Genomic DNA, 13,565 nt, shown 5'->3' with positions numbered 1-13,565 from the left:
TAAATTTGAGGGTCTTCTATCTTAAAAACATTCCGTCAAATAAGTACCGGGAATTTGTGATTTAAAAAAAATGTTTTATTTGATTTTTTTTAATTTTTTTTTGTTGCGTAATGTTGCTGCATATGTCACTCACTTATGTTGAAAATTTCGGCTATTTTTAAAGCTCAATTAATTTTTTACAGCTTTTTTGCGTGAAAGAGTTTTGTCTCATCGGCGATTTCTGCCTTCTCCTAAATAAATTGACCAAGAAGCGGTAATTTAAGTTTTGGAAACAGGAAAAAGCCATGGGGGGTCAGATTTGGTGAATACGGTGGCTTTGGCATAATTAGTTTGTAGTTTTTTGCCAAAAATTCGCACACAAGCAACGATCTTAAACTTCGTATGCACGTGGTCTGTTCAAAAAATTTCGTGGTGAAAATATCAGTACATCTTCTTTTTGCATGTTTTTTTAAGACGTTGAATATTAGATTGAGGTTCTAAGAGCAAAATTTAGGTGATAAAATGATAAAATGATATGTAACCTAATAGACTGGTGCAGCCATTTGTGGCCATAGGTCAATTTGAGCCCGGCGAAAACAAGTTAAGTTTAACTTGGAAGCTTGAAGTTTTTCGTTTTTTGCGCCATTTTCCTTCGCTTTGCTCGGTAATAAAGCAACTGAAGTACATTTACTTTATTTGTGAGATTATTATTGCTAAATTTTTACATGTTTAAAAAAATCCAAAATGCAAATTAGGTATGAGAATCGCACGGTAAAGAATTCACTAGACATCTTACTGTTTCTGAGCTTGCAATATGGCAGAACCGTCTAAATATTACAAGTTAACCGATGAAGAACGTGAATTAGTTATTAATTTGAATGATTAGTGGTAAAAATAATAGAGATATTGTTGGAACTTTCCGCAAAAGCGAGCAAGCAATATGCAAAATAACCAAGCTCTATAAAAATGAAGGCCGTGTTCATCATATTAAAACTGTTGAGCGTGAGAAATCAACACCAAAACGAGTTGTTACACGTATACTTAATATCCCCTCCACAACCCATTTTCAATCCGCCTAAAATGTTGGCCGAAAACGAAAATAAGAATGTATAAAACTCCCTTTCGTGCATGTCGTTCGACGTAGTCTATAGAATGTAGATAAATTTGGTGTTGTTTTCAACAAAATTAAGCATCTAACCAAGTCCAATTAAAAAAAGAACGATAATTTTTTATTGGCATGCTTTGAAACCTTGCTTATTGTGAGAAAAGCTGCTTTGGAGTGATGATTTTTTGGTATGACTGTCATTGTCATTGTGAGGAGTTGAAATGTTCTGCTATATGGGGTATATTAGGAAACAATTTTCAACGGCATTATGTTCCAGAAGTGCATTTTTTACATGAAGCCTACAAATTGGTGACGTTTCCTGGTCATGCTGACTCGAAAGCTGGCCAAAACTTGCTGAAAGCAAACTAAAATGCATTAACGAAGAAGTCTTATTGGTAAAGATTTCACTGCACCACGGGATAATGCGACAATCCACAAGCCAGAAACAGTAATGCAGCACCTCATGGATGATAATATCAAGGTTCTAGGATACTGTCATCTTTGTCCAGATCAGCCAACCTTTGAGAACATGTGGTTAGTCATGATCATTGGAGTATGCGGAAAGATCTCACTCTACTTAAATAGCAAAATTAATCAAAACAATATGTACCAAAATAATAAATGAGGACTGTAGAAAAGGCCACATAACGAAACGAGGATGTTTGGCTACACTGTCTGGGCGGAATGGTTTGCATTTAGGATACTAAACTTGTTTTCGCTGAAGAGAAATTTAGCTTGTTCTAAATATGTTTAGCTTAAATTTGTCTCCTGTATCAATCATCCCTAGCGAAACCATCATTAACATTATGACTAACATGATCTATGGACGAACCATTGCTGCATGGTTTGATTGTTAATAAGCAAATTTCCTGTCATAATTACATTCCATTTAAGGATCTCTTCATTTTTCTTCGTCTCTTCTTTGGCCCTCTCCCGTGATAAATGATTCTTCTCTTCCGGCAATTACAGCGGCCTAGAGTGGTCTTGGCTTGCAACAGAGACAATGTTAATCTTTGTTGATTTACTGTACTATACTGTGCTGTTGCTTACTGTTACTGTATTTTTATGTGCAAGACTTTTGGATCAGGGCCAACCCCTGGTACCGCTGGTCACGGAAATCGAACCCAGGCCCGTAGAACTCATATAGGAATCGGGATCTGACTCATTAATACACGGTTATGTGAACCAACAATTGTGCACGGAAACCAACAATTGTGGAATTTTGTTTTTGATCCTTTGAATCCTTATGCTGCTTCAATATAATATGAATCATAAAATGCCCAATCGGCTTAATCAATCTGATGTTTTGAGCGTCACCAACACATTCCAGCCTTCATTTTCATAAATATATATAGATGCCTGATTGTTCGAGTTTTTTAAATTTTATTTTTTGTTACTCATCAGTTGATGGCAACCATTTTGCTTCTGCCTTTATTATTATTCGTTCTCATTGATAGTAATTGGCTAGAATTCATTCCAAGTAAAGATCAGCAGATCGACACAAGTTGATTCTACTGAAACAAAATAAGAAACAGAAGGATCAATAGTCATCAGAACTATTGTGCGACATGTTCTTTATAGTACTGCCAACAACTATAGTTTACATCTCGTTAAGTGATACACAAATGCATGAATAGATGACTTATTAACATCTAATAACCAATTTTACGCACAAGTTGAAGAGATGCTTTAGTAGTTGTGCAAATAAATTTTCAACATCGTGATAATGGTGAAATTGGCGAAATATTACGAGTTAACTTGTTTGATAGAAAGCATACCGAAAAAGAAAGAAAAATGTAAATATATTTCAGCATATTTCACGTAGTGGTCATTCATCATATACAAACCATGTATTTCGGATGTTATTTTACATTTCAGTAGTATGTGTCATGATGAAGAACCCTTTAATATACAGGCATGCGGCTTCTTTTTAGATCTTCGTTTTGCTTTTTTTTACTGCACTAACGTTTGCTATCACGAACACAAGAGCATGGCGATGGCTGCCAATATTGATGTTGAATAAAAAGAAAGCATCCCGCAAAATGACAGCGGCGCAGCCTATGCACGAGGTTGTCGCGTTATACTATAGTTTTCCGTTGTCCTTAATTGATACTTAATTTAGCTGCCGGTAAGCGGCAAATTTTTTGCGTCGTTTTGCCCTTTCCCTTCGATGTCGCCCTTACTTTTAGACTCGGAAGCGCATTACAATACTGTGCCTAAACATTTTATTGTCATGCAACGATTTGTAGACAGCCTATAATTGTTCTTAGTCAATGTTGTATCCATATTTGTGTGGTACAATGTGATTGCGGAATGAGATGTCGGAGAAAGGAATCCGCAAAGCAGGCAATGTTGTGAGTACCGGAAGACTGAGTAATGTGGCGTGATATGGTATTCGTGTCGTTTTATTTTCGCGAGTTTTAGTACCAAGCGCAATCGGTGAGCGAGTTTAATCTACCTTCTTTATGTTTGCGGTGAACGAGTTTGTATAAAAATACAGAGCCAAACAATGCGAAAGAGAGAATACAGGGGAGTACAACGAGAGAGCCACCAGTGAGTGCTCTTGTCTTCTACTCTTATAATATATGTGCTGTTTTCGAAATTTGTCTCGAGCTATACACAGTCATTAGAGAGGGCTCGCGTGGCGTGCTGTTGGGCTTGGGCGTTGTGGGGGCATTGGTTTATGCGTTAGCAACTGCGCCGCCGCCAGCACACAAATCCATATTTTACACATAACACCAAGAGGATACACGGCACCTCGTGTTTTATTTTAAAAATGAATTGAATTTTTCACCTCACATACTAAATAGTTGTTCTTTATATTGAGAATTGAGATGGTGAGCCCTGTACGTTTGTGGACGTCTGATGCAAGATCTTGGAATAATTTTTGCCATATTCAAAAGGGTCGCTGAACTATCATTTTAATTGTGTAGCATCTAAGCAAATTCACTCACATAGCACTCATAAAATTCTATCCCGAAACAACTGAAGCTATGAACTCTCCGCTGGAACTCATTTTGTGAAACGTCTCTCTGTTTCTTTCGGGCTTTCTCTCTTTAAAGCTTTTTTTCCCACAACGAAATCAAGAAGAATTCGTAGGAATAAATGAGGCGTGTGTAATGGATTCGGCTCTGCGAAAGAGAGAGAGAGAGAGAGAGAGAGAGAGAGAGAGAGAGAGAGAGAGAGTGAAAGTGTGTGAGAAGGGGGTCGGGAGAGAGATAGAGAGAGAGCGAGAGAGAAAATTGTCTGGTTTAAGCTTTGTTCGAGCTGCCATTTTGTTAACCTCAACCTAACCGTGAGAAAAGGGTTTGGCGTTCCAAGACACGAAGACATTCAAAGCGCGCGCGCGTGCCTCAGTTTGCACATTCCATCAAACTGCGGTTTATATAATTTTACAATAGATCACACAGAGTAAAACAAAACACGATTTCTACTTCTCGTTGCAATATACAAATGATGCTTGTTTAAATTAAATAGGGTTAAAGGAAGGCTGTTGTTGATAACTTTATACGATTGCGGAGAGTTATTGTTGAAGTTAGGTTTGCTTGTCTAGATTCAATCTTAAAGCATGCAGAGAAAACCAACTAACAGTGGTGAAATTGCAAATGCGTACACGCGTGCGATTGTATGCATGGGCACATGCTTGATTTATTTTTTTCTAAGAAAGTAAGGCAATAGAAACAATAGAAACGAAGACGAAGGAAAAGGAAACGGAAACTATTGGAGATGTTTGCAGTGTAGTCAAATTATTAAGTTAAGTTTTGCATTATAGATGAAGCTTTTGTTATGTAATATTCAACTTTGCGAGATTTAAATACGGTTCATTTAAAAATTGAAAAAAACACTTCAAGATCAATCGATGGTCTAGTCGTGTGCGCGTATGTTGCGGTTTCCATAAGTTGCTGCAACAAACATAATCTTATTCTCAATAAAAATAAATATATTTAATCGGCGACCACACACCACTATCCCATATTTAGGAAAGATGATCATTTAGGGTCTGTTTTTTTTGTTGATATTTCTACTTATTGCTTTTCTTCCGTTTTCCACTACCATTCAGGCGTACAGAGAGAAGGGTGAAACTAGAGTGTGTGAAAGCAAAACAACCCGTTGTTTGTGCTTATAGTGTTGTGCCGGGGCCAGCACTGAGAGGGAGGCACCAGAATCAACGTTTGAAAACGTATACCGTGGCAGTGAAAACAACAACTATTACTCATGTGCGGAGAAGGACTCAATTCAAGAAGTTGCGCTGCTATGAGAAGGCAACCGCCGAGGAAGCGAATCAAAGAGAAAAACGTTTTAAAGTAGACGTATTGAAGAAGCGGAATTGATGCACCGCTTTGGAACAACCGAGCATAGAACCGATGTGAAATATTGCAAAAACGCAAAATATTGATAACCGATAAAGAAGCCCAACGCTTCTAATATCTCTCTCGGTATAACAAGCTGTAGTCTCTTTACTGCACGGCACCCTCTTAATTGTTGAGTGGTCCGTAGAAAACACAGCTTAGGGAGCATCGCTTGTTAGCTATTGGCTATTGCATATTTCTGTCGAGTTCGGCTCCTCCTCTCTGGTACGGAGCTACTATTGTGACGGATGCAAATTGAAAGTTCAGTGAAGCAAGTGTTGTTTGTGTAGTGTAGCAGTAGAGTTCAGTTACGGGGCAGTAACTGAATTGTGCGACGCTCCAAAAGTGGCCTAGTACTTTGAAATCCAGCACACATTAATCGAACGGAGCAAGGCTGAAGCATCAGGATCAGCGACAGCGTTGATTGAGACACGGCGAAGAACGAAGAAAAGCGAACAGTCATCGGTGTGTAAGTGTGCCTGTGTGCGTTTTAGTTATCGTTCTACTAAAAAAGTCCGACAACCGGAAGTGGCACCGACGCAGGATTGTGTGCGTGCCGCGAACGTGCGTGTACGCGTGTGTCGATTAGAAGCAGAGGAAGATGTCGGAGCACCATCGGGCTGCTTGGGGTTCGCGTGAGGACGCCGTCTGGTGGCCGAGTGGTATCTCGTCAACGGAACAACAAACATTGCAGCACCATCAGCATCTCATCAATCAACACCACCAGCAACAGCTCGCTCAACAGCAGGCCCAACTGCAGCACCAGGTTGCTGTGCAGCAGCAGCAGCAACAACAACAGCAGCAGCAACAACAGCAACAGCAGCAACAAAACGATAGCGCTCGAAACAACAGCACAACATCCACATCCGCAACGCAGCAGCTGTTTTCGTATAAAATGGCCAACAGTTTCCAGAACCCGGTCACCACCGGTGTGACGGTGTCAACTTCGAACGCTCCGTATGACTATCGGCTGGGTATGAGCACGGTGGTTGCACGACCCGGTGACCCACCTACGATGTCCAGCACAGCTCCCACCACCCAGTGGTGGTACCCGGGTGGCCAGAACGCACTCGATAACTCATTGCAGCAACAGCAACAGCAGCAACAACAGCAACAACAGCAACAACAGCAACCACAACATCAGGTATGTGTGAGAGTAAGCCGAACGCGGAAAATCTCACCCATGGTCTGGTTCACTCGCGGGTGATAGAGATGCATGACTGGTTAATTTCTACTTTTAACAAAAACAACTACGTGTGTCTTCTAAAACATTACATCAAGCTACTATAACAGCGAGGTCTATATGTCGATCAAAAACGCTGCAGGTGATCCATTCGACAAACAACAATCATTGGTTCCAAACTAGAGTATTGCAAGGCACTAGAAGATCAAACATTGTGGAAAATATCTTATGCTCTAGCCCCGTAGCGGCCGCGGCCAATCATTTTGAAACATGCCAGTAGTACAGGGTGGTCAAATAAAGCGTACACTTTTTTCTTTGGTTTTAAAAAACGGCGTAACATTTTTCGATGCTTGAGCTTTTATCAAAAAGGTTCATTCATTCCATTTATGTATAAAACACAATTTTGATCTTCCACGGCTGAAATGTCTTCCACGGCTGACTTTGCAGTAACCAATTCGTTCGACCTATTTTTGGGTACATTTTCGACCTTCTGTGCTCCTATTTCGGCAATGGCTGTGTGAATTTCGGTTTTGAGGTTGCTGGTGTGTTCGCGAAACATTTATCTTTCACCGTATCGTAAAGATAATAGTCCAATGGTGTCAAATCGCCGCTTCTTGGAGGCCAATTCATATCACCGTTCTGTTGATTATTCGATTTCCGAAGATGGGGCGCAAACAATCAATTGCGGCTGTCGCTGGCACGTAGCGCCGTCTTTTTGAAAGCGCATGTCGTCCAAGTTCTCAGCTTCAATTTCGCAGAATAACCAATCAGCAAACATTGCTCGGTAGCGTACGCCATCGACGGTTACGGCGGCTCCTTCTTCATGCTTTCATGCGGCGGCCGCTTATGCTGCCAGACTAAAATCTGTATCAAACAGTCAGTCGTCATGGTTGCTTGGTGTGGGTGGCTTGGTTGCCCGACGTGTGGGTTTTCTAAACCCCAAAAATGACAATTATGCTTCTTAACATAACCAGCGAGGAGGAAATAAGCTTTTCAAATATCGTACCGTTTAAGTCGAAGACTATGGAAATAGTTTTTTCATATTTCCCAATTTTCTGCCTCCAAAATTGTATTTTACACATAAATGGAATGAATGAACCATTGAAATAAAAGATCAAGCATTGAAAAATATTACGCCCTTTGTATATAGCAAATTTAAAAAGTGTACGCTTATTTTACCACCACCATGTATTAGAAGAAATGACAAACAACTATACTTATCCTATCCGGTGATCGTTAGAAAGCGTGGATAATTTTTATATAATCTAATATTGTTACTATAAGTTGGGAAATTCGGAACATCCAGAATCAACATATGATTTTAGTAATTTCAAAAGACATACACACAATAATTTTTGTATTTAAATTCGACATTATTTGTCAAGATATTTGCTTTTGATGACGATTATGATGATTTTTTAAACATAGACTTTTGATAGTAGAAGTGGATCCATCTCTCGTTCAATATTATGGATAGCAACAAATTCGTTTACATTCTCCAACTGCTTCAAACAGTGACTTCTAAATCATCAACACACAGATGTTTTTGAGAAATTGTGAGCGAACTGCGGAATCGACTTCGAAAACAACGCTTTTATGCACCACTTATCATGCAAAACAGTAAAAATTGTTACCCTTTGATATCTTTTGGATGCTTGCTATCTTTTGCAATTTCATTTCATGATCGACAATAATCGTTTAGTGGACTTGGATGGAGGGAGTGGGTGTGTTTCCAGAGCTATCAAAACATCATAAATCAATCTTAATCATAAATCAGCTCTTACTTTCAATTTCCTACTGTTGTTCCAATTTGTTCTGTTTGATGAAGAGAGTACTTATTATTTGAATATTTCGTAAAGATAAAAAACTGTTCATGTTACTCATTTTCATGTGCTTTGTGTAGGAAACTATAACGCCTTGTCCACAGTATGAGTTTTCTCTACAGGTTTTTTGATATGCTAGCGTCCACACTAATAGCTTTTGAGCGAAAACTTCCGTGAGCTCCAGTGAGTGAAATGACAGTTCGTTTGTTTATGTTTGGATTTTTCAGTTTCCTTCTCCTTCTAGTGCCATTTTTGTCAAAATTTGAACCGCTGCCGAAAAACTAGCCATATTTTTGGAAAGTAAAAACAATTTGCTGAAATTTGCCGTAAACTGTCAAATTGAAAAAAAATACCCCTGAAACGGGAAAATATTCTGTAAACATAAGACGCTCAAAAGCAACTCAAAGTAACTCACGGAACTCTAGCAAAATATTAATAGTTTCTTGGCCTGCCATACAATTTTATCAAGTTTCTCATACTGTGGACCCCGGGATACATTTTTACCAAGTTGCTAATACTGTGGACCCCGGGTAATAACTGCCATAACTATTTATTATGCGCAGTTGCCCCGTATCTCAAGTTGAAAACGGCTCTCGTGTATTGGACAAAGTAATAATATACAAAATTTTAAAAATTTGCAGTTGGCAAATTAGCAATTGGCAAATTAGCAATTGTCAAAATTAGTTTTCTTCATTTCACATGAAAATAAATTACAACTTATTTGGAGCCCGATCTATAAACCTAGAACAAATTAAAATGAAAAAACTTAAATAAAAATCTCAAAAGTTGACCTAATGTATGTGGTTGTTGAGTATTGTGTGTGTTTGAATTAGTCGGATATGTTTGTAGGGCAATCGGTTTTTCCCAAAACTCATGCACCCTAATCGCATTTGTGTGTTGAAAGTGACGCGCCAAACGTTCGCCGTTTTGAACGTATTTTAGGATTCTCCACGGCACTTATAGGATTCTTTCGCGAGTCTGTCTTATGGGGGTTTTATGGGTCGCAAAGACGTGAAATACTTTTCCCGAAAACACAACTAGGGTTAGTTAAGCGCAAGAACTAGGGTTAGTTAAGGAGAATATTGACAATAGGCTTCCCTGGCGTATTTTGCCCTCTTTGAATGCAGTCACCTTCTCCGTCATTACAACACTAAATGATGATAGTTTCACTAAATGGCAGTTAGTTTCAACTCTACACAAAAGAATGACGATCCACAAAATGACACTTTACGGCACACTGATTGGTGTGGTAGCGATTGTGCTATAGTTGTCCTAAATTGTTTTTATTAGGCTGGCGTTAAATGGCCTATTCTATCATCACGATCTTTATACACACATCCGTTACAGAACTAAATAAAAGATTAATTAAGCACACGTCTCTGTTACAACTGTAAGAGAAACTTCGTGTTGAGTAGCTTTGACTAAAGACACTGTTTCGTTGGAAAAACGGTGCAATGCCAAGCCATGGCCATCTAATTCGTAAATAGAGCAATACAAACCTGAAATGCCGCAACGCAACCTAATTTGTTACGTTGCACACGCTACACAACAGCCATTGCCATGCAGTTGTGTTCGTATAGGCGAAGACTGATTATCAGTGACTTATTACTTCTATAATTTTTATTGCTCTTTAACGAATAAGCTCAGGCTTGCTAGTTTTTTCTAAAAGTGCGTTAGGCTCAACTGTCTGTAGGTTTGATTAATTACAGTTGATTGACCGGCAGTTCCACACCGTACTCGGTGTGTTGTACACACACTGTTTTTTTAGAGGCTTCTGCATTTGTTGTTATGTTAGTGATGGTGAATGCAGTTGTTTCTTTTTAATATGTGTTTTTGACGAACAGAGCAGCCCCGACTGGCTATCACGCGAATTTTACATAGGCAAGATACGGCGGTCCAAGTAGCAAACTTACTGTAGGTTGGAGTTATAATCGGACTTTGAAGAACTGCTTCCGTCATCACAAGCATAACTGCATGTTTAACCCGGGGTCCATAGTATGAGAAACTTGAAAAAAATGTATGGCAGGCCAAGAAACTATTAATCTTTTACTAGAGTTCCGAGAGTTACTTTGAGTTGCTTTTGAGCACCTTTTGTTCATGAAATATTTCACGCATTTTTTCAATGTGAACGATGAAGCCAAATTTCGGCATGTTTTTTTGCCTTCCAAAAATATGGCTAGTTTTTCGACAGCGGATCAAATTTTGACAAAAATGGCACTAGAAGGAGAAGGAAAGGAAACTGAAAAATCAAAGCATAAACAAACGAACTGTCATTTCACTCACTGGTGCTCACGGAATTTTTCGCTCAAAAGCTACTAGTGTGGACGCTAGCATATCAAAAAACCTGCAGAGAAAACTCATACTGTGGACGAGGCGTAATAGGTGCAGCGAGACGTATGATCTACGGACAAGCCCCAATACATAGTTTGTTGTACAGACGTTGTCATTTTGCGGCAGCGCATGCGCTTTAGTTTCTTTGTATGTAGTTGATGTGTGGTGACGGCTGTCAGCAACAGCAGTCATGCACCAATGTTAGTGATGGACGGGCATTTGTTTACATCGCGAAGAAGTTGTTGGAAATCGTTGATAGTATTTTAACGAATCAGGCTCGCCTGGAATTATTACATTACAAACGCACACGGAATTGCGATACATGTGAAGTGAGTAGCTCAATGCGAAACCCGCGACGTCGCGCTACCATTTTCGTTGTTCATTGATGGCACTATGGAAAAACAACGCATCGACGGAATCATTCCGAGTGATTTAAGTTATGTAAAACGTATTGAAAAATTTATTTGAAGAACAGGGAGCATGGGGAGGGCACTAAAACAACTTCACTAAAAAGCAACTAAGGACATTAAGAAAAAATGTTTGTCACTACGAACTGTATAACTTTACATAGCAATTCTACGTAAAATATATCGAACCGCAGAATGACAGCGTGTCTACAACACACCAAGTAAGGTGGCGTTTTGCTATATTTGTCCTTAACTGGATTTAAGAGAACGTGATTTCCGTTCTATAAATTTGGATGCGGTGTTTAAAAGCAGCATATCTACTTCTGATAAGATGTTTCTCATTTGCCTGAACGTAAGTGCCGTTATTGACGTTATGATTTAGGGAGATACTGTGCGCATTTGTGAATCATATAGTATTTCATTTGTGGAACCTTTGTTTTGTTCGAGACATGTTTTTCGCTTGTACTTCTGCTTTGTTCATTATAGTGAAATATTGCGATTAAACAAAGTTCGAAATCGAATTGCATCGAATCGAATCGAAAATCAAATCATGTTTTGACCCAGCAAAACCAATGGTGGATGTCGCCACACGTAGTTAGGTAGGTTTTGCAACGCTTGTTGTATTTAACAATCTCGATTTATCGTTTATGTTACCGATGGACAAAAGAGATCGTAAAACATAGCCTGTGAAAGCATACTCAGGAAAACATGCAAGTATAATAGTTAGTTTTGAACATTTGATGAAACGCTAATTTAAACGACACGCATTGTGCAATAAATATTGAATACACTTCAACAGCGAGATATGTATTTAATGAATTCTTTTACATTTTTGTCTTTGTCTCTCTTAGAATCAAAGCCACGTGCAGCAGAACAATACCATTCAGAACAAAATGGTGGCCGGTAACGTAGCTGGTGGTAAGGTGAAGGACAATAAGCCAAGAGGGCGCATGACGGCGTACGCATTTTTCGTACAGACCTGCCGAGAAGAGCATAAGAAGAAGCATCCCGAGGAACAAGTTATATTTGCTGAATTTTCGCGAAAATGCGCAGAACGATGGAAGGTAAGTGCAGCATTATCAACACTAGGACACAAATGTATCAAAATTGCTTCATTCTCCCAAAAATTGCCGCTATGGGAACTGATAGGATTAGAAAATGGTCTTATACAGAGACGTGAAAACATTTAGAAACAGCGATGGTATCGAAATCGGCAAGAAATTTGTTTTGGCTCGGATATGAAACTCGAACTCGCCTATTATGAAACTCGAACTCGAAACTCGATCGTTAGAGTGAACACAGTAAGAGAGAAAGCAGAATACAGCACGAGAGAAGGCAGAAAGAGAAAGTTATAGAAAAATGAACTCAAATGACCGTTCGAGTGAACTTCTTGTTCGAGTTGGTAATAGGGCCCATAGTATCAACCATCGCCGATAATTTTCTCTTTACTATCGTTGTACATATAAAAATCTCAGTTGAAAAGCAATGCGAAACTTATGCATATGGAGCGAAAAACATACTTATGTAGCGGTCTCCATTACCAAATCCCTTTGTTTGTTTTGTCCAAATTTTTCGCTTCTTGAAAAAAATGAGTGATTTTTGAAAAACTCATTCTGGGACGCCACACGAACCGTAATTCGGAGCGTAAAAACGTCAGATCGTTTACGCTTCGTGTGGCAGGTTTAAAATATAAAACCAAAATATCAAACGTGTTTACATTCGTGTTTTTGGTCCGAGAAAACCGAAACCGAAGAGAAATCTAATCTAATCTAAGAAATCTAATTGATTTCTGAATATTTTTTTCCCTTTTTTTAGACTTTATTGCTATACTAGCAAAAAAGAACTTACATTATCCTCTGTTTGCAGCGTTTGCTAACGGTTTTTACGTGTCCGCTGAGGCATAAACGTTGTGACATAAGCGCAAACAGATTATCTGAAATGTCAGATCGTTTATTTATGGTCTGTTTGGCGGCCCAGATTGAGTTTGTGAATATCATAAATTAGAACTGAATCGATTCTACGCATATGAATCAATTGTTTTAAAATATGAATAAATTTAATCAGTTATCGAACAATTTTGTTACGTGATATTTATAACTTATGTTTGGTTAATGTTTTATAAAATATATTACTCACTAAAGTGTGAGATATCATGTTCTCAAGGAAAAATTGGGGTTTGGCATTGTTTTTTCTCACTTTGGGTCTTTCTTCTTGACCCTGAGGGAAGTATTAAACTACACATTGGTATCTTTCTACTCTTCTATGCATGTGTATGAGATAGAGTGAGGGAGAGAGGGAGAGAGGGAGAGAGGGAAAGAGGGAGAGAGGGAGAGAAGGAGAGAGGGAGAAAGGGAGAAAGGGAGAAAGGGAGAAAGGGAGAAAGGGAGA

At 38.9% G+C, this 13,565-nt stretch overlaps 1 protein-coding gene across 6 annotated transcripts in view; it reads left to right on the top strand.

Annotated features, from left to right (window-relative positions):
- The window catches only part of LOC131213704 (high mobility group protein DSP1), a 35,434-nt gene that overhangs the window by 15,105 nt on the left and 6,764 nt on the right, over window positions 1-13,565 (top strand). For all 6 annotated transcript variants that reach the window (XR_009156971.1, XM_058207811.1, XM_058207812.1 and 3 more), the window contains exons 2-3: window positions 5,145-6,577; window positions 12,029-12,241. Coding sequence is in view for 5 of the 6 variants with exons in the window: in XM_058207811.1 (XP_058063794.1) it covers window positions 6,035-6,577; window positions 12,029-12,241 (756 nt within the window). In the remaining variant the exon portion in view is untranslated. The remainder of the gene's footprint in view (window positions 1-5,144; window positions 6,578-12,028; window positions 12,242-13,565) is intronic.

This window comes from Anopheles bellator, chromosome X (genome assembly GCF_943735745.2).
Source record: "Anopheles bellator chromosome X, idAnoBellAS_SP24_06.2, whole genome shotgun sequence".
Classification (NCBI taxonomy): Eukaryota; Metazoa; Arthropoda; class Insecta; order Diptera; family Culicidae; genus Anopheles; species Anopheles bellator.
Note: the sequence above shows the minus strand (reverse complement) of the source record. Positions and strands in the feature narration are given on the sequence as shown.